We start from the raw sequence: 19,188 nt of genomic DNA on the forward strand, positions 1-19,188 counted from the left end.
TTTACCCTCAATTCCCTTGGTTATTCGCATTGGAGCGAAGCCAGCCAATTAGGGAAATTCCTTGCCCTTGAAGCCTTTGACAAGAAGGGGTTGCAAAATATAATGGAGGCGATTGGTCAAACTGTCACTGTAGGTTCCAGAACACATGCCAATCGCTGGCTTAACGCAAAAGCAGGTACCCAAACAACCAAACTTTTCTGACTGTGGATTATACATGATGCACTTTGCTGCAAAATTCATGTCAGATCCTGACAAATTTTACAAAGTCATGGTAATCATTCTCACCTGTTGTCCTCAACTCATTCACATAAGACATTATCAGTCAACTTCAACCCTTCCGACTGGCATTGATCTGAAGACTTTTTGGGACGATGAAGAGGTTCCTGGCTTGCGAGCATCTTTTCGGAATGAGATCATTGATCTCTCCAATGAATGGTTCATTATGATGGCAACGCAACCTCCAGTAGCAGCAGATTCATGCGAAAGTGATGTCGAGATAGTGGAGCAGACTGGATTAGCTGTTGGTCTTAAAAGGAAGCCTAATGAAGTGGACGACCTGGAGGAATCACACCGTGAGCAGAAGAGAAAATGTATGTAGACAAAGGTGTCTATCAGATGGATATCAGGTACCTATCTCCCATCGTCTCCAGTACCTAAGAAAGAGCATAGAATTTTCTTCAGTTTTCTACAATATTTTGTCACATCTGTTTGCCTGCGAGAAAGGACAGAATGTTATAAAGGATACTACAATCTATGAAATGGTATCATAGAATCAATTTAATGTGAATCTGGTAACACAAGCTAGCTGTGTTTACCACCTACTCCATCAGTCATTTCCTATGCTCTGACTGGCATTCTTCGACTTCCTTTCTCGACTCTCCTCAACTCAATTTTTTTGTGAATGCTTAGCTACATACATGTTGACAATGTCTTATAAGGTTCTTTATTTTTCTTTCTTCCCTTACAATACACCTACGGTAGAGAACAACATACCACATGTGATTGCATATAGCAACCAACACAGCAGATGTTTGACTGAGCCCCAGATAATCATCCCTTGCCACAGGCAACTATCATTGATTAACAGTACCTTTGAGAGAAAATTGTGCGACCATCACTAACCACAACACTGTATTCTACACATGTTACGACACCTACTCCTAGGAACAAATGACACAAGACCATGGCAAGATGCTCCTCCCCTGTGGAATGTAGCTTGAGCCAACATCATGAGGTGCCTCGGGCATGCAAGGGGGAGGATTCATGTTTTGCAGACAGTCTCCTCCCACCTCCACACTAGAGGACAGTCCTCACACACTTTCATCCATAAGCCTGTACTAATGTACAACCTCTGCAAGTGCTACGTAGATGCCACACATGGCTATGCGATCCCCGATCTACAACACCCTGCGAAAACCCCCCTCACACAACTCGACCACTATCCAAGGCGACTACCTTTGGGCCTCCCAAGGCCACAAACCCATCTCTCCCAAGTACAGCCCACCTAGATATCACTCTCTCCTGCCCCCCCTCTCTTTTCATGACGCACTAGTAGAAATTAGTTAGTAAAGTGTACCACCCTCAGTAGATACCACTCGAGACAGACCACAACGTAGGGTATAGAAACCAGATGTATACATACGCCCTAAAAGGTGTGAATACTATAAATGGGATTTCATGAGAAAATAGAGCACAAGATCACATCTGCCCATTCAGAGGTATGCCCAGACACATTTCAAAGTGACTCCAAATGTTATATCTCACACCGTTTTATATCTGTCTTCAAAGACTGGAAGGCTGGATTGTGGGTCTTAGTCAGCAATGCCATCGAGCCATCATATGACCATGCGAGTTGAGTGCCATCCTGTGACATCCCAGAATAGAATTCCAAAGATGAACTGGCTTGTGGCCTTTGTCCCCTTCGACAACCACCTATAATGTAGTCTCATATGCCTGAGCAAAACAAAATATAACATCATTCACTACATATGCTGTAAGAATTCTCGGATGGACATCTCTATAACAGGTGCCTCACCCAAATTTCAGCATCTTCTTCATCAGCTTCGACATCTTCCGCATTGGCATCACCAAGTTCGTCGTCACTGTTCAAGTCTGGAATATCAGGTATTGTAGCTTGGTCTGATTGAAGTTTATCAGATTGCTTAGTGTCCGAGTTGAAAGATTCTGACCTTGCCCAACCACCTCTTTTGGACCTCCTTGATTCTTGTCAGTTTCTTCTGCTTTGTATGCTCTCGTAGAAATGACGTGCCATTCATCAAGAACCACAATATGGCGTTCATGAAATTTATCCAGCAACGCAAGGTATACATTCCAGATGCACTCTCAGGTTACTTCTGGATGGCCAAGTTCCTCCATAAATACTTCAGCCCACTGCCTAAATGAGTTAGGGACAAGCTGCAGCATGGGGTGATCAGGTGGGGCATAAATTTGCCTCGCAGCTTGTATAGATTCTGGGATGAAAGCAACCTATGAAGAAACATTGAATTTGGAAAAATGATAGGTGCTTGTACGTACCTTGAAATCCTGGGCCCCAAATCGCTCAGGAGCTTGTTCAATGAGTAAAGGGACTCCGTTCAGTCTTGCCACCTTGCAATTTCATCTTTTCTTTGTCGTGTTGTTTTTGATCACATACAAATCGAGTTCTCATTGGAACCAAGGGATAAAAAGGAAACGGAATATCAATCTATGAAATCAGCTGAGTCCAGTTCAATTTGAAGCTGTTAAAGAGAAGAGATGTATGCTTCCAGAGGCACCTTCGGATCATACCAGCCTTGCTCAATGCCAAACTGAAAGATTCCTTCATAGCCAAAGCTAAAGTGAGCGCGGAACACACTCCATACGATTTCTGAAGGAATGTTTTTCTTCTCTGCCATCCATCGGTGCTGCAAGGTATTGTCCAAGTCCCTGTCAGCCCATTGGTGCAAGAAGCTATGCGCCCTAGCCAGGTTACCATTCTCGTTGCCCATATCACTTTGTGTAAGAACAGGACCATCTGGACAAGAGTAAGATAGTGACCCCTTGCAGAAAGGTTTAAAGACCTACACCCGGTGTGTTCCACTACATCCAGGTAGTATGAACAGATTAAGATGGGATTTGAATTGTTCCACCAGACTCACATCCATTTCAGGACACCAGTGAAAGGGTCTGTGCCACTGTGAAGGCAGAGGCCAAAGTGATATTTCCACTTGTCATGTTGATCGACGCACCAGAGGTCATTGACACCAGCGCAATAAAAAACTTTTCTGATGATTCCCTTTCGAATTCTTCAGGACACATGCGAGGGTTCCTTCAAATACACCCATTCCTTGATTACATCTCTGTCCCTTTCATTAAGAATTGTACCATTCGAAGAATTTAAAGACTCACCTTGAAACTCGCACATTGTGGTTGATTCTTAGATGCTTCTTCATTTCGAAATAACCCGCCTTAGGGAATTGCTCCCGCATTTCATCCAAATGTTCCGAGACAGTCTCAACAGTATGCTTTTGCTGCCGTGTACTGAGGAATCCTAGCCTTTTTCTCATTCTTTTGAAGCTGGAAAGGCTGGAAAGAAACCATTAACGGATCCTCCGGGTGAGAACTGCAACATACCCCAAGGTATACTTCGATGTATTGAAAACTTTCTGCAGTTCTTCACACAGAACGGTATCGTTTACGTTGCCCTCCATCAGCCAAAGCTCTTTCAGTCTCGGCAAAATTATTTCATCTGGTACTTCACCACAGTCAATGGAATGAAAAGATAATTTACAACGACTCACCAAGTGGAAGGTGTTGATTGGGCATTTTGATGAGAAACAGGTATAAATGTGGATACCCAAAAATCGCTTGTTGTCCTGGCCTAGATCAGACATAAATCTGGAAAAATCATGGAATATCTCTTATTCATGTTGGTCTCCATGATGTGAAATGGAAACATGCATAGACACTGACAGTTGTCTCATCATTAGGGTCCTGTTATTCCAACACAATGAATGGCCCTGCATCATTGGACAAGATTTTCTGGGATATCCGGTGACACTCGTTACAATTTTGGATGGAAAATATCGGCGTCTTTTTATATGAAGTGGAAATGTTCGCCGGGCCAAGAATATCTTTCCCTAAAAGATGAAATTTTTTCATTCTGGCTGAAAAACTGGTTGAATTTGGGCCCAGCAATGTAGTCTTTACCATAATTAAGTAACCATTTTAAGATGGTATGACAATGCGCAAAAACCGGTATATAAAGCACACTTTCATTGCGGAGACCGCCAAACTTTCATGAGTGAAAACACTTCCAGTTCTCAAGCAGAGACTTGCGTCCTCTTGTCTTGCTGTGTTGGTGTGCTTCTGCTCTTCACAGGTAAAGCCTCTTTTGAGTATTTTCATGACATTCAGTTGACGAAATTCAAGGCTTTTATCACTCTCACAGACTGCTCACAGCCATCACCTCGAAGTCTCTTTGTGCATGCTTAGCAAACCCAGCCTTGCAATTCAGTAACGTCTTTCTTCCACATAGGTGTTCGACCCACAAAGAGACTGATTATGGAACCTAGCAAAATGTCGCTCTGCAGTCTGCCTGCCTTTACCATCTTTATAAAGTGTCCATCTGGGAACTTTGCGCTCGGTAAGTTTTACAAAGTCATTGATCACGTCTTTGGTGAACTGTTTTTCCAGTTGTCAATGGAAGTTCATCCATCCAGGATATCTTAGAAATTCTAAGACAGAAAGTCTCCAGCAGACAGGATGCTTACGGTATCTTTTCAAGTCCATTCCATTTGTACATGCCTGGCAGATGGCTTCCTTTATCCACCATGGAGACGCTGGATGCTCTGAACATGAGCAACCTTTCAACTTTACATTTCCGATCACTGCTTCTAGGGGGTGCCAGTAAGTATTCGACAATATAATGCGCTGGCAGGTACTGACACGTTCCAGGCCCAGTTGATCCAGTTGATCTTACCTTCACACTAGATGATAGTTCCGATCATTGCGAATACCAGCATTGCAAAAATCGCAAAGTGAACAGTGATCCATACAAGTTTCAGCCAGGGGAGGAAAAGTTTCAAATGAAGGCATGTTTGCACAAGGATGGGCCTGCTACGTTGAGGAACCTGGGGACTGAGACCCTGACCTTGACGACTTGTAAATCCTGTGCTGCGCTTGCATCAAAGAAAAGTATGCCCTTTTGCGCTTTCACCTCTTCCAAGCCAATATTCTTTTATAGAAGCTGCATCACAGCACACAAGACATCTATTGAAGAAAGATGGAGTGGTGTCATCCTGTAAGTCTTATCCACGTGCACAATGCAATAAATCTCATTGGTTTTGTTAGCCCGCCAGATGACACCACCACTTGTTCCAACGATTCCAGGAATTCACCTGCTTGAAGTAGCCGACGCTATTCTGAAAGTCATTGCGTCCATCCCAAACACCCTTTCGATTGATGAAAGTGTCAAGAAGGCCAAAGCAAAAGGTAGGAATGTTTACTGACCTTTTCTTGTTCAGTGAATGTACTCTCTGACAGGAGCTGCACCGGAATTGAGGTTGCCAGTCGCGATATCATCGTTGCTGAACAAAAATGCCCTTAAAACCGGTTATTTGCCTGCTCATTATCTCTACAATTCCGAGAAGGACAAGTTTCACAAGCTCGCGGTAGAAGGTCAAGGTGTACTTGCAAAGGTCTTTGTTCAGGTCAAAAGGGAAAATGGGACAAAGAAAGGCATCTCCTTCCACGTAAGCTGTAACTTTGTCACGGTTACACCATTTGACTTTTGGCAGAACGTACAACATGGTGTCACCTTTCCTCCTCCAACTCCCCACACTGAAGTCATGCAATGCGTGCTCGAAAGCCTGCTTGTTTTAGTACAAGCCCATCACAAAGTGAAGGGCTTCAAGTTCACTACTGACAATTTCTTCGTTGTGGACTCTGGGTGGATACCCGTTCTGGAAGGAGATTTAATGAAACCAACAGAGTTGTTTTATAAAGGTATAACCAAAGGGCTCTCAAAGAAGGGCACACCAGTCGGAGGCTTGAAATATTCTCAGGGAGCCCCTGAGAACTGGTATATGGTACTCAACCCTGCAGCGGCTGAAAGATATGACGAATGGGAGGCTGGTGATACTCCAAAGGTACAATTATCATCATTATGTGTCAATTTACGTTGATTTCTTTCAAGTCATCCCCTGTCAAGAATGGAAAAGGGAAGAAGCGTGAAGAACCAGAACTTGATTCAGATGTACGTTAACTAGGATGCCTCTGTTCGGATATTCATTGATTTTAAACAGATGGATGACCTTTCGGATATCGATTATGTTTCAATTTTTTCCGGACCACCTCAGTCGACCATCTCAGTGAGAGGAGGACATTCTCTTTGTCACACAACCTAACATCATTCTTTAGGTGAATAGCGAACGGTCATGTTCCTCAAAACAGGCAGTGGGTGACTTCCCAGTTAAGTCTTACCAGGCTAACTGAGTTCTGTAGCTTTCTCCAGCACCTCCTATGGACGTTCCCAGCAGCAAGCAACTTTGTACTGGCATTGACGTATCAGACTGCACCAAATGGTTTGATGCAATTCTGGACATTATCGACACTGGTGGAACTTACCTTGAGAGCAGCTTCGATCCTGGTGAGTTCTACACCCAAAACAATCCACGTTAATCACCTACACATATTTTAGGTTTACCAGAACAGGCGGTTGAGATTTGTTTGATCCCTCAACTCATTTCTGGACTTCTCAGCAGCCCTCAATTCACCTTCACTTCGCAGTTACGGGGACACATTTATGTCGACTGGGTGGAGAGTGAAGAACAACGACTCAGATCCAGCTCTTTCAAAACGGCTCACTTTGGGCTGCTAAAGGTTGGAATGAACCTAGAGGGTGTTGATGTTCCGGCAGCGCTGCAGGGAAAAGTCTGTATCAAGCAGCTGTATTTTGGCCTCATGACTAGGCAAGGGGTGCAGCAGATGACTGATGATGTCGAATGTATGGCCATCTTACAGGAAACAAATACTTTGGTCTGGGTGAATGCCATTCATGACATGAGCATTGCATTGGTCCATGCCAAAGTGTCATCCTATGGGCCACCACCTGGACCGATCTCGGACCTCCACTTTGTTGAGGCAGCAGTCTCGCTGACTTCCTGTCCAGAATCGGTCAAGCTAAAGGATTGGCGGGGTTTTTGTGTCCTGGTGGAACGACTCCTAGATTCTGATGACTTTGTCAAGTATGTATTGAATGGTGCCCCCGAACTGGTCAAAGATGTTTCCGAAGATCATCTTGCCATCACCACATTTTTATGCTTCCTGCAGCACCTCCAATACTCTCAGACATTGGGAAAGTGTTTTATCTTGGATTATCAAGGTACTTCCAACATCTCCTTTTCAGCAATGGGTTATTGAATGTCATCTTCAGGCGCCGGAAAATGGTTGATGGACCCCCAAGTCATGGCGAAATCTGCATATGTATTGCAAAAATGATAAAACTCAAGCTAACCATTTTACAGTGTTCTGGGATGGCAACTCTTTGGTGAAGGAAACGTGGATGGTTCCCTCGAGCAATTCCCGCAAAGGCACCATTGTAACGAGTGGTGCACTTGGTTCTGCTTACAAGAGTTTTGAACATACATAGTACTATTCTTGATAGAAGTTTGTTCGTAACTATGTTTATGAACCCCCGTTTCTGTCTGACTTGAAAGGTGGCTGAAGTCAGTAACTTTGGGCGGGCCTTTGATCCTCGTTTACTTATGTACTCAGATATTTGCATTCTGAAACCTAAATAGTTTTTTTTTTTGGCTAAATGTTCTCACAGGCCATCCAGCTCAATGGCCAATGGCCAGAAAAGGAAACGGAACCTAGCAAAGACCGATTGTCTTGAAGACTGATTGTTCTGTTTTGAAATCGTCATTAGTTACTATGTTTGCTTTGAAATATCACCTTTTCCATTGGGCACGGTTTTATTGTGTTTTTGACACAATGTTTATGTAAATACAAGAATGAACCGCATCGCTGGTTCTTAAACAACTCATAAAATCCATCCTGTGGTGCAGTGGCTCTCCTCTGAAGACATTTTTGGTATGAAGGGCCTAGTACCTTTGGGTGGGCCTTTGATCCCCGTTTACTTATTACATGTATATTTGCATTCCCAAACCTAAATAGTTTTTTTTGGTTAAATGTTCTCATGGGCCATCCAGCTCGATGGCCAATGGCCAGAAAAGGAAATGGAACCTAGCAAAGTCCGATTGTCTTAGAGACCAATTGTTCTGTTTTGAAATCGTCATTAGTTAACATGTTCGCTTGAAAAATCATTTCAAGCTGGCATGGTTTTACAGCTGTTCCGGAAAATAATGAGAATCATGTGAGAACAATGTGCACCCAAATTTGACGTATTTACTACATTTGGTAAATAAATATTGGCCCTTCTTCGCAATGTACACCTGTATAACTCGCTCATGTTAGGCCTCTGAGGTCCATTCTTGAAATTTTACAACAAATACTATAATGATATAACATCTAATCATTGTCTCTGTTCAGATGGGAAGGGATATACCCGTAGCTTCCGGCAACACAGCGGAGCCACCTCAGCATCTGTCATACTTCCTGTTTACTGATGAGAGGTACCAGAGTTTGACAGCATGTATTCAGGCAATGGCAAGGTCTACAAGAGTGTCTATATGTTCTGATAATTGCCGAAGCAAGCACGTACCTAAGGGTTATCAGAGTTATCCCGAGACTCAGTCACTCATCCATTGACTAAAACAGGCCAAATTCATTATTGACCACTTTGAAATGGTTGCTGACTTCTGAAAAACAACTTGACAGAGGATGCGAACATCAAGCCAAGGTGTACGTTGAGGAGAAGGGCCAATATTTATTTACCAAATGTAGTAAATACGTCAAATTTGGGCGCACATTGTTCTCACATGATTCTCATTATTTTCCGGAACAGCTGTAAAACCATGCCAGCTTGAAATGATTTTTCAAGCGAACATGTTAACTAATGACGATTTCAAAACAGAACAATTGGTCTCTAAGACAATCGGACTTTGCTAGGTTCCATTTCCTTTTCTGGCCATTGGCCATCGAGCTGGATGGCCCATGAGAACATTTAACCAAAAAAAACTATTTAGGTTTGGGAATGCAAATATACATGTAATAAGTAAACGGGGATCAAAGGCCCACCCAAAGGTACTAGGCCCTTCATACCAAAAATGTCTTCAGAGGAGAGCCACTGCACCACAGGATGGATTTTATGAGTTGTTTAAGAACCAGCGATGCGGTTCATTCTTGTATTTACATAAACATTGTGTCAAAAACACAATAAAACCGTGCCCAATGGAAAAGGTGATATTTCAAAGCAAACATAGTAACTAATGACGATTTCAAAACAGAACAATCAGTCTTCAAGACAATCGGTCTTTGCTAGGTTCCGTTTCCTTTTCTGGCCATTGGCCATTGAGCTGGATGGCCTGTGAGAACATTTAGCCAAAAAAAAAACTATTTAGGTTTGGGAATGCAAATATCTGAGTACATAAGTAAACGAGGATCAAAGGCCCACCCAAAGTTACTAAGGTGCTTCGGCATTATAGGTTTCCATCTTGGAAGCCCCTTCTTTGAGATGAGTGTGCTGCGAGTAGAACGTGACATGAGAACCCAGGTGATACTTATGAAACAGAAGAATTCAAAGAACATATGCACGACTTCATGGTAATGATGCCAACAGAAGAATACAGACTTCAGGATTTTCTTCCCTTATTTTGGGCAGAATCATGGTGATATTTTGTTTTCCAAGAATCACCCCATTTTAAAAAAACATAGTCTGATGCATTGTCAATCCCTTCCACTTGTGATGGTCCACACAATACCATGGTGCACTGTTCTTTCTCCCCCTAATGTATCCGGTGTCAGTCCGGGAGTCTATGAGAACCAACTGTAAGTCATTCACTTTCTTAAGCAGAACTGTATTAAATGATCTGGAAGGGTGTGGATTCTGAATGGTACTACCAGCGCTAAGTGGCCAGTCATGGTTTACTGCAAAAGAAAGGATCAGGCATTGGTGTTGAACACACATTTGAATCCATTCCTGGTGTATCATGGCCAAGAGGACAATGTAACTTTCAGAGCATCTTTGCATGAGTGGCAAGAATGGCCCAGGATCACTGCAATGTTCGACAATGATGGGGCCACCTTCTGGGCCATCATATATGGCGCAAGGGCAGGCATCTTCTATCACTGGTGTGTCTTTTGATCTTTTTCAGAATCAAACTCACCATACTTTTGACATAGAGAACATGCTATGGACCAAGTCGATCGGTCAAACCCAACATATCACAGGGCCCACGGCTTCGATAAAATTGAAAATGCGCTAATCTGTCAGATGAGTCGCGGTGCAACTGTGTATGGATGCATAGATCAATACCTGGCCAACACAACGACTTCACCATTTCATGCCGGCAGTCGAGTTCCCCGCCCTACACCCACCATAGCTTCACCCACAGCATCTCCAGTGGGGACCCCTTTGAAGCAGAAAGGGAAGGCGCACATTCCTGAGTCGTCACCAAGGAAAACTCGTAAGTAATTTATCAAGGATTTCCCTTCAACTTTACTTATTCAAATGAGATCATGGCAACTACCTCACTTCGAATGTGACCGTTAATAGTGTTGGCAATGGGGACATATTTTCATTTCCCAGTGAGTGTTGTTCTAAAAGTAACTCACCCTCCCTGAATTCCGTAGCATCACACAGCTCACCAAGGACTCCAGTAAGCCTCGGCTAAGCGGGGCCCTCCAGGCCAAGATCCGTGTCACCACTACGTCTTCCCAAGTTACTTGCAAGATATCTGGAGGTATACCAGTACTCGAAGCGATACGTATCAAGACATCTTGAAGAGGCTGATACAAGGGATGACTTTATTGAAGCCATGGAGGAGAGTATTCCAGAAGAGGTGGCTGGATTCATTTGGGACCTGTACTTTGGGTTGATGGACATAGCCTTTTGAGTCCTCATAGTTAGCCTTTACAAATATGTTTTTCCAAATTTATACATGTTCTTGTGTTCGCAAACAGGGGTGGTACATATTTCAGCTCAAGTTTCCTAATTGAAGTGAGACGTAGCTAAGAAATGCACAGTTTTTTTATGGAGGGAAGGGGGGACTTTGGTGATGATGCAGAATTGAGAATATCCATCACAGATTTTAGCCTGGTGTTAGCATCTTTTGACATGAAAGATTGGAGAAAGAGATATATTTATTTCACTACTATGATTATTGCTAGGGGATATCGGCAGAAGAAATGTACTATGAGGCGGCAGAAGCACCAGTACGCAGAGGTCAAAGTCGCCGGTCACACAGATACGGTAGCCTGGGACTAATTTGTCTGATTTGTCAGCGTGACCAGCATAGGCACCATGGCCTCAGCATTCCGGTCTCTGGGGTGAAAGTCAAAGCCATCCAATGACCCTGACTGTGATGACTTCGGTGATGGTCACGCGACCTGCACAACACCGGTTCAGAAGTCAAACAAGCACAGTCTTGTCAAAAGCAAAGTGTCAAGACCGCAGAAACTAGGGCCAGTTGAGGTGCCGATGTAAGATCGTGCAATGCGTCAAGAAAGCATCAGCCGAGTCAATGTAACTTAGGCAGAGCATGAAAAACCCAAAAATGACATGGTAGTAGAAATCCTAGCTGTCTGAAAGGATAGGTAAACAAAGCTCAAATGAATGATGCCATTCACATCCATTACAATCAGTGCACCGGGAAGATCAAAATTCTTTGGCAAACCTGAATTTTGAGCATGAATGTAACATTTTACGAATTCGTTAGGGGTTCAGCTAACTTCCCATTTTGGAGGATGATGACCAGTGAACCTAACAAGTATGGACACGGTCAGTCTACATAGTAGTCTGAAAGTGTACGTTTGTAGGTAGTGAAATAAAAAAGGCGTACTTAGCATCAAGGGAACGTAAAAGATAACTAAGGAAAGAGAAAGGTATGCAGCATATAAGTGGATATAATGGAGCTGCAGTCAAACACCGAGTTGATAAACAAGAGGTATAGGTGTACCGGTCAACAGAGGATCTAAATCCATGCCGCTCGCCAGAGATAAAGTTGGGAATACCCAAATTTTGTGTAAATTTTCTGGCAAGATCTTAGTCCGACATCCCAAAATGTAACCCTATTGTGGGCATTCAGATATCCCTCAAATTCTCATCTGTCCTGTGTACTTTTGCCATCAATGAATCAAGCTTCAAGCTTCATAGGTCAAGCTGAACAACAATTGATCTCAAAGCCACACAGGGGGTGTCCCAGTCAACCATCGTCACATTAATACGAAAAACCACTACTATGGACCATGGGAGTACCTACCTTTTGCAAGCGCAGCAAAATCATTCACATTCTAGGTCTTAAATCTCAAGGACGCATCTGGCAAATGTGACAAGAATGTGCCAAAGACATAGTACTTAGAATGGGAAGCATGATGCTCAGAAGACAACAGGATACCGACTGTGGAACCATGGAAGAGACGACCAGTAAGGTGCAAGGCACCTCAGTGGGTAAACAGAAATATGACAACATACTCATTTTCACCTGTTGAAAAGCAGCAAAGTCATTCTTTATATGTGTAAAAGCAATAATCTCATGTTACAGACGGGCAGGATAAGAAATGAAAGAGATGGGACTAGAGGAAAGAATGGAAAGGATGCCATAAAAAGCTATTGATGCTGGATGGGTTTCTCACATGCCAGCCAATTCTACTTGCTGCGCTCGCAATTACCTATCACGAAAAATCCAGGACTTGGTAAAATGAAAATATAGGATATAAAGGGGCAGTATACATATTCTGAAGAGGAATGGCTGAAGAGTGACAAAAGCACAACAGGTCGACATTTTTAGTCGCACTTTCAATCCCTCCAGCAGTTGATCAGCAATACCTGTGCTCGCTAGAAAAGGTAATGATCCTTGCTGGCTCAAGTGGCTTTAAGCTGAGATGTGGCAGTGTTAGTTCCGCCTTAGGTGAAGTGTGGATGCTAATTAATTAACACACCAAATTTTAATTCCTTCAATAGCCACACCATTATCACATCAGTGCCCTCGCTTCAACTTCTTCCCAACAGGAGCATCCAAATCAGCCTCCGTAAGTCGCCACTGCCACGATGTACTTGCAAGTGTCTTGGAATCCTCTGCTTGGGGATCCCCGGTGGTACCATTTTTTTTGATAAGATCCATGTCACCTTTGAACAATCCTGTGACTTCTTTGCACTTCAACAAGTTTTCCCATAGTTTTTTCGCAGGGATCGTCAGAGCAGGAGCTTCAAAGTCCATCAAAACACACTTAAAATACCCTTCCTTTATGATAATATCTTGCTCATGGTCATGCACATCCCGTGTAATCTAGGAGAACTCAGTAATGAACTCATGCAGGCAAATATATGGAACTTACTTCCCAGCTATCATCTTGCAGACAATAGTAAGCCGGTTTGCCCCATTTCCCATCTTCTTCAATTGTCTTCGCCCCGATGGCCAGGAAATTATTGTAGCGCCTGTGGTCCTGATAAACAGCAGGGACCCAACGCCCCTTGTGTCAGCCATACACTCGACCGGGTTCGAGCCTCGCCTCCGCAACCTCGTCTTCTGACATCAAGCCTGGTGCAAACACAAAGATGGTGACAGTGAGGACAGGGTTTTGGCCTTTGCTAATTTTTAATGCAATGCCGAGCCACAGCTTCCCCTCCATCAAGCACAAAGCTCACGCAATATCGAAATCTACATCTGCAGCAGATTCAGAGAACCCTACTTCCACAACTACAGTAGGGTACGAGTAAGCCTTTCAGAGGGCCGGGCTGGTGCCTTCAGCCAGAGGCCCTAAGTCGGTGATTTGGATGTCACACTGCTTCCAATGCTTGTTGCGAAGAGGGACATCAGCAGTTTCCATAATTGTGATGGAGTGGGTGCCAGATTTATATTTGTCCATCGCCTCCTTGATGACCTGACCAGCAAACTGATGGATTTAAGAAGGGATTTGTAGAATTATATTGTTTTCCCACAATTCGAGCCTAAGACGCCATAGTCAATACTCAAAATAAAGCTGATCCTCATAACAGTGCACCGAACAGGCATGGCCTCGACGACTTCTTTGTAATGCTCTTCAACCCACAATTTGTCCTCCTCGTTAACCACTGTCATATAAATTTTATCATGTTCCCAGCTACTCAAGTCCATGAGCCAACTGCGAAGGTGGCTGGGAGCATCGCGAAGTATAGCAGGTATATGATTGTCCTCAGAGGACAAATCTTTATCGGGAGGGGACCTGGCAAGGGGTTGCGGAGTGAGCGTGAGCGTCTGAAGATCCTCTCAGATGCTTTTCATCCCAGTAATGGTGGGACTCTTTGCTGCATTGGTTTTAGCAGGGTCCTCAGCTCAAGAATGAGCAGCAGGAGCAGAATATGCGATGGTTGGGCGATAAGCATAACGGTCGCTTCCAATGACAGAGGTCATCTTGTGGTGGAGATGAGGGGAAGATAAGAGACGCTGATATCATGCTGTGGTTGACTAAGTACTATGGCCACATGACCAGGCACTGCCTTTCGGTGCTGAGCGGGACTCGAGGTGATTTTCTACCATCCTTTTTGTGTCCATTAGTAAGATGATGGACAAGCAATATATGCATTCTGATCCACAGATCCACAGAAAGCTGCGGCGCAAGTTTTTCAATGGAATTCACTACCATCTGGAAAACCACACTTCGATCACTCTCATGGTGTGATCAATCAATTCTTGGGCCATTCGCAATTGATTTATCAGGCTTCAAATATTTCGTGAACAGACGTCTGCTAACTTTGATGCACCTAGTGGAATGCAGAGCACATGTGGTGGTTACCAAGAGTACGACATGATTTAGAGACCTTGAAGCACATTGACTGACTAGGGGTAGCAGAGCGCCACTGGTAGATCATTACCTTTTCTGGTGAGCACCATGCCTTCCAGCCATTTGAGCTGGCCAATTCGAATAGGGAATAATGACATCATTGATCTTGCCGAGCCCATGGCAAGATAGCCTCGGCATCGCTCTGACACTTTTTCTTCATGATTTGGCATAAATTTAACACACTGCTGATGAGCCTAAACTTCTATGGCAATGGCAAAAACCAAAACTCTAGAGGAGTTCATGGCAAATGGTGTGTAGCAGCAATAAAGGCTTTGTTGTTGTGCGAGTGTTTCGGTGCACCTCCGTGCGATGAATTCCTCAAGAATGCAAGTATACACTGCGACTTTTCAGTCAGCGAAGTAGTACCCTTAACGATCGAGTACTAGAAAACATTGGCTGTAAGCCGGGAAGGGTCTCAATAGTCGAGAAGGAACGGAATCCAGTATAACTGGGAATACCGGCAAACTGTGAATGAAGTGACGGCAATTTAACTAGTAAAAGCCATGGGCGATGTTGACGAAATTAGAGAAAATGCCGTCAAAGAGCAATACCGTTGGCAAGATAACAAATACCGTGATGGCAAGAGATGAAGACTGTAGTCAAGAAATGAGAAACTGGCAGTAAAACGAAGATAAGACAAACTGGCGATGATATGAGGGGGAACTAGTAACGGCAAAACGATGGCTGGGACTGGACTGGACTGAAACTGAAACTATACTGAGGTTAACGACAGCAAAATGAAACTGATACTAATCCTGAGTCTACATGGAGACTATCCTATACTGAAACTGACGGCAAGATACCAAATACCATGACTGATGATCCTATACTGAAGCTGTTGACCAAAATTCCGTGACAGATGCTGCTGGCGGCAATAACGATCCTAATCTGAGTCCACACAGGAACGTAACGATCCTGAACTGAACTGGGTAAAATGATGGCGACGTAGAAGGTGAAAACTGATGAAAACGATGCTGGCTGGTGAAAGTGAAACGATGCTGGCGGATTAAAAGATAAAAGCGAGTTGTGGACACCAAATTCCGTGTATTGGCACAATATGAGCATACACCAATACTGTTAGAAGAAAAGCCATGACAGAGAGTATAACTTGGAGTGACTATGTTGTTATTGTCTATCTCCTAGCGAGTACAAGCAATAACGGTGGTCGATAACGTGGATGATGGCTAATGTCCAGTAACTTCTAGCTAGCAACTCCCTATTTTCCATGGTGTATACTAGCTTTTATACTACAAGTCCAGAATAAATTTAGAATACTTGAAGCAGGTCCTTAGTAAGTCCGTAGTACATAGATTAGTAAGAAATGATACCAAACACATGTTCCCAAGGTTCTAAAGTAACAGCATCCATACGGTTTTACTGTGTACTGGGGTTCAAAAGTAACAGCACCCATATGGCTTTACCACATATAGATGAAGTGATTAGCAAGAATGCCACCGATCTCCGGAATTTTGAGCTGCTGTGTTGCTGTGGCAAAGTACATTGAAGCAAGTGTACTGAAGTAGATGCTTGTGGCAATCTCTTGGCGGTATAACAGCCTTAGTAAAGACTGAGGAAAGGTCACAGCATTAGAGCTAATGCCACGGAATTGCTATTTGAGCTGCAGAATTGTGGCTGTGCTGCGGAATTGCGGCTGTGCTAGGCAATCAGATGGGATTCTAATTCCATGAGATTGACAATCAGGTGCCTGGCGGAATTAATGAAAGAAGACTGGCGGAATTAATGAAAGGGGCATGTAATTGATGTGGGGTACAAGTGGGGAAGGATAATTGGCGGCATTAAGCAATATTGCCAGGATTGAAACAGTAGGTTTGTGTGGTGGCTGGGGAATTAAATATCTGGTAAAATCCACAAATTCTGAGCATACAGAGCCTGGAGGCTCATCACCACAAATCATAAATGAGATGTTTATAACAGTATAAAGATGTAACTGAAGGTAAGAGTACTAGATTTAAATAGAAGATCCTAAAAACTGAGGTTTTCTGCTGCCACTGCTGTGATCTGCCACCCTCAAATTGTAGGTCTGCATGTTTGGCAAGGTCACTGTGGCACTTGACTGGGCATGGGAACCCACCTTATTGGGAACAAGTGTGCACGGCTGCTACAAGCTTCAGTTCTCAATGTTTAGTCTCACTATTATGTACAGAGTAGCTCATAAATATTAGTAATATACTAAATTTTTTTGAGTTACATCCACACTCCTCACTGAGTTGTTAGCAAAGTTCAATGCCCTGGTCCGACAGTTAACTGCCCTTTTGCATTGTCATTCACTGCACGCCCTATCTTGCTCCAGTGTTCTAATCCCACTGATACCACAGTCGTGTATGCTCAATGATGAGTCCCTGTTAGGACTGACTGTTAAGTTCTTTTGAGTCGATGTTGAGCCTCTGCAGAATCAATATCTTGCCTCTTTGCTGGCTCGTCGTTTTCCCTTGACCACAGATACTGCTTTTCCTTTTTTTTTGGTGGTGTTACAGTGATAAACTGTTCACAAAATTACTCTATCATTGGGAAATTACAAAAAAGAGCTGGGATTTTCACCCCGGATACTGCTTCATCTGAAATCACCCAATTGACACTAGATATTCAAAAGATAATGAATTGTATATAAATGGTTAAGTGCTATCAAGATTCATAAAGTAATTTGGAAAAAAAGGCACTGAGACATCACCAAATATACTCATTCATAATTATAAATGAAGAAAGAATCTATCCCATGGCCCTTTTTCTCAGGGATTCTTATAAAGTTCTTTGCCATCAGATGCAGGGCTATTCTCACACAGAGCAGCAGCAACTGTTCGGACGAGAGACTTCATCGGAAAGACTTTCACTGGTCGGTTCTTCACCTTTTCACAGCAGTTGGGACAGGTAAAGACTGGCCTGTTAGATTCAAGTGTTATCTGTTTGATCAACTGCAGGAGTTCGTGGGGTTCGATCTGGGGATAGGACATTGCTTCCTGGAGAAAAGAGGGGAGCAGGATAGGTTGATCACGATGGTAATGGGGGTGCTGCTGCCAATAATGTTTGTCAATGGTATCGAACCATGTTAGTAGGCAACTTTCACAGAAAATATGCCCGCATTCAGGCAACCTGGTAACCTGGTTTGGATGGACATATTTTTCAGCATAACTAGGTGGTGCTTACAGGTAAGGTGACCACATCAGTGAGGCACACGTGCCACATGTAATATCGGGTTCCAGTTTTAAGAGATTCTATCTATGGGTCAGTCAAGGCGTCATTGCGGTCCAGAAAAGAACCTCACAATCATTTCACTAGATTGAAATTGCCCAGTGACACTTGCCTGAGAAATCTTCAGTGCTTCTTCAGCACATTCAGCTCATTTCTCAGCTTCTGTCTGTGAACATTTCGCTTTTGTCATCTCCTAGAGAATAAATTAAACAGAGGAGTTCAACACATGTCACCAATTTTACCTTTTTAAGCTTCTTGACAAAGGCCTGCAATTCCAAAATTTTCATACACAAAGCTTTAGAACTTGTGTCTTCTTTGTCTGATGAAATTTCAATGATGTCCCTGAGTGGCATATGTCGTTTACCCTTCCCACGATTTACTGAAGAAGGTGCAGGATAGTCGTCTTCAATGACAAACAGCTCCGATCCTTCCAGATCACGAGGCAATGGTGGTCTTCGGTGGTGTTTCGTTCCTCTAGCAGGCGGCATGGTGGTTTAGAGCTAAGAAGTTCTCAGTATGTGTGATGCATGGGTGCAGATTTGAAACCCCAACAGTTGCTGACCACGTGGAAACACTTAACACGTGTTGATCGACTTTGTTTATCCTCCCTGTTGCATGCCCATCACCCAATGTAGCCCCGACAGGCCTGTCTAGCCCAGAGGGTCAAAAACTCATCTGACAGTGTTCTGCCTTGTTTCCTTCATGACTTATGTTCTGGAGCGTGTTTGCATAGCCCTAGATGACATTCATATTATCTCCAGCTATTTCTACGGGTACATGACAGCACTTCGGGGATTGGTGGTCTGCAGCCATTCTTGCCTCTTTGGAATGAGCTTATATCAGCTGGCAAGTCAAAGGCACACGAGCAGTTCGAACTTCAAATTTTACCAAAAGCTCTAGTCTAGGATTTGATTGAGGGGCAGAGTGGGGGGATGTGCAGAACTTAAAAATAGTCATGGCCGGAATCCAGCACTGTGGGCATGTGTGTCCGAACTTGGAATTCACTCTCACCACAATGTCGCGTCATCCCTCCATTGCTCTACATGCTTGGGCTGCTCC

General features: G+C 43.6%; 4 protein-coding genes across 4 annotated transcripts; 2 read left to right on the forward strand and 2 right to left on the reverse strand.

The window, feature by feature from the left end:
- Positions 1 to 1,815: 1,815 nt before the first annotated feature.
- EV420DRAFT_1486665 (uncharacterized protein) lies at positions 1,816 to 3,804 on the reverse strand (the record flags this gene model as incomplete). The annotated part of the gene is made up of 11 exons (XM_060470434.1): positions 1,816 to 1,932; positions 2,036 to 2,139; positions 2,190 to 2,340; positions 2,383 to 2,487; positions 2,536 to 2,544; positions 2,775 to 3,013; positions 3,064 to 3,078; positions 3,228 to 3,307; positions 3,388 to 3,564; positions 3,613 to 3,733; positions 3,780 to 3,804. The coding sequence occupies 11 exons, from the start codon at positions 3,802 to 3,804 to the stop codon at positions 1,816 to 1,818; spliced, it is 1,143 nt and encodes a 380-aa protein (XP_060322935.1).
- Positions 3,805 to 4,557: 753 nt separating this feature from the next.
- Positions 4,558 to 7,479, forward strand: EV420DRAFT_1651417 (uncharacterized protein; the record flags this gene model as incomplete). Its single annotated transcript, XM_060478545.1, has 13 exons — positions 4,558 to 4,624; positions 4,675 to 4,887; positions 4,936 to 5,175; positions 5,225 to 5,281; positions 5,332 to 5,472; positions 5,524 to 5,732; positions 5,778 to 6,128; positions 6,176 to 6,235; positions 6,285 to 6,350; positions 6,400 to 6,435; positions 6,484 to 6,628; positions 6,680 to 7,363; positions 7,415 to 7,479. 13 exons carry the CDS (start codon positions 4,558 to 4,560, stop codon positions 7,477 to 7,479), a joined length of 2,334 nt encoding a protein of 777 aa, XP_060322936.1.
- A 2,368-nt stretch (positions 7,480 to 9,847) lies between these two features.
- EV420DRAFT_1486667 (uncharacterized protein) lies at positions 9,848 to 11,368 on the forward strand (the record flags this gene model as incomplete). Its single annotated transcript, XM_060470435.1, has 7 exons — positions 9,848 to 9,930; positions 9,979 to 10,233; positions 10,333 to 10,568; positions 10,618 to 10,689; positions 10,735 to 10,760; positions 10,824 to 10,966; positions 11,272 to 11,368. The coding sequence occupies 7 exons, from the start codon at positions 9,848 to 9,850 to the stop codon at positions 11,366 to 11,368; spliced, it is 912 nt and encodes a 303-aa protein (XP_060322937.1).
- A 1,711-nt stretch (positions 11,369 to 13,079) lies between these two features.
- Positions 13,080 to 14,216, reverse strand: EV420DRAFT_1651418 (uncharacterized protein; the record flags this gene model as incomplete). The annotated part of the gene is made up of 7 exons (XM_060478546.1): positions 13,080 to 13,388; positions 13,438 to 13,537; positions 13,589 to 13,690; positions 13,748 to 13,799; positions 13,884 to 13,995; positions 14,042 to 14,050; positions 14,109 to 14,216. 7 exons carry the CDS (start codon positions 14,214 to 14,216, stop codon positions 13,080 to 13,082), a joined length of 792 nt encoding a protein of 263 aa, XP_060322938.1.
- Positions 14,217 to 19,188: the final 4,972 nt, after the last annotated feature.

The sequence above is a fragment of the Desarmillaria tabescens genome (genome assembly GCF_030435595.1).
Source record: "Desarmillaria tabescens strain CCBAS 213 chromosome Unknown EV420scaffold_97, whole genome shotgun sequence".
Classification (NCBI taxonomy): Eukaryota; Fungi; Basidiomycota; class Agaricomycetes; order Agaricales; family Physalacriaceae; genus Desarmillaria; species Desarmillaria tabescens.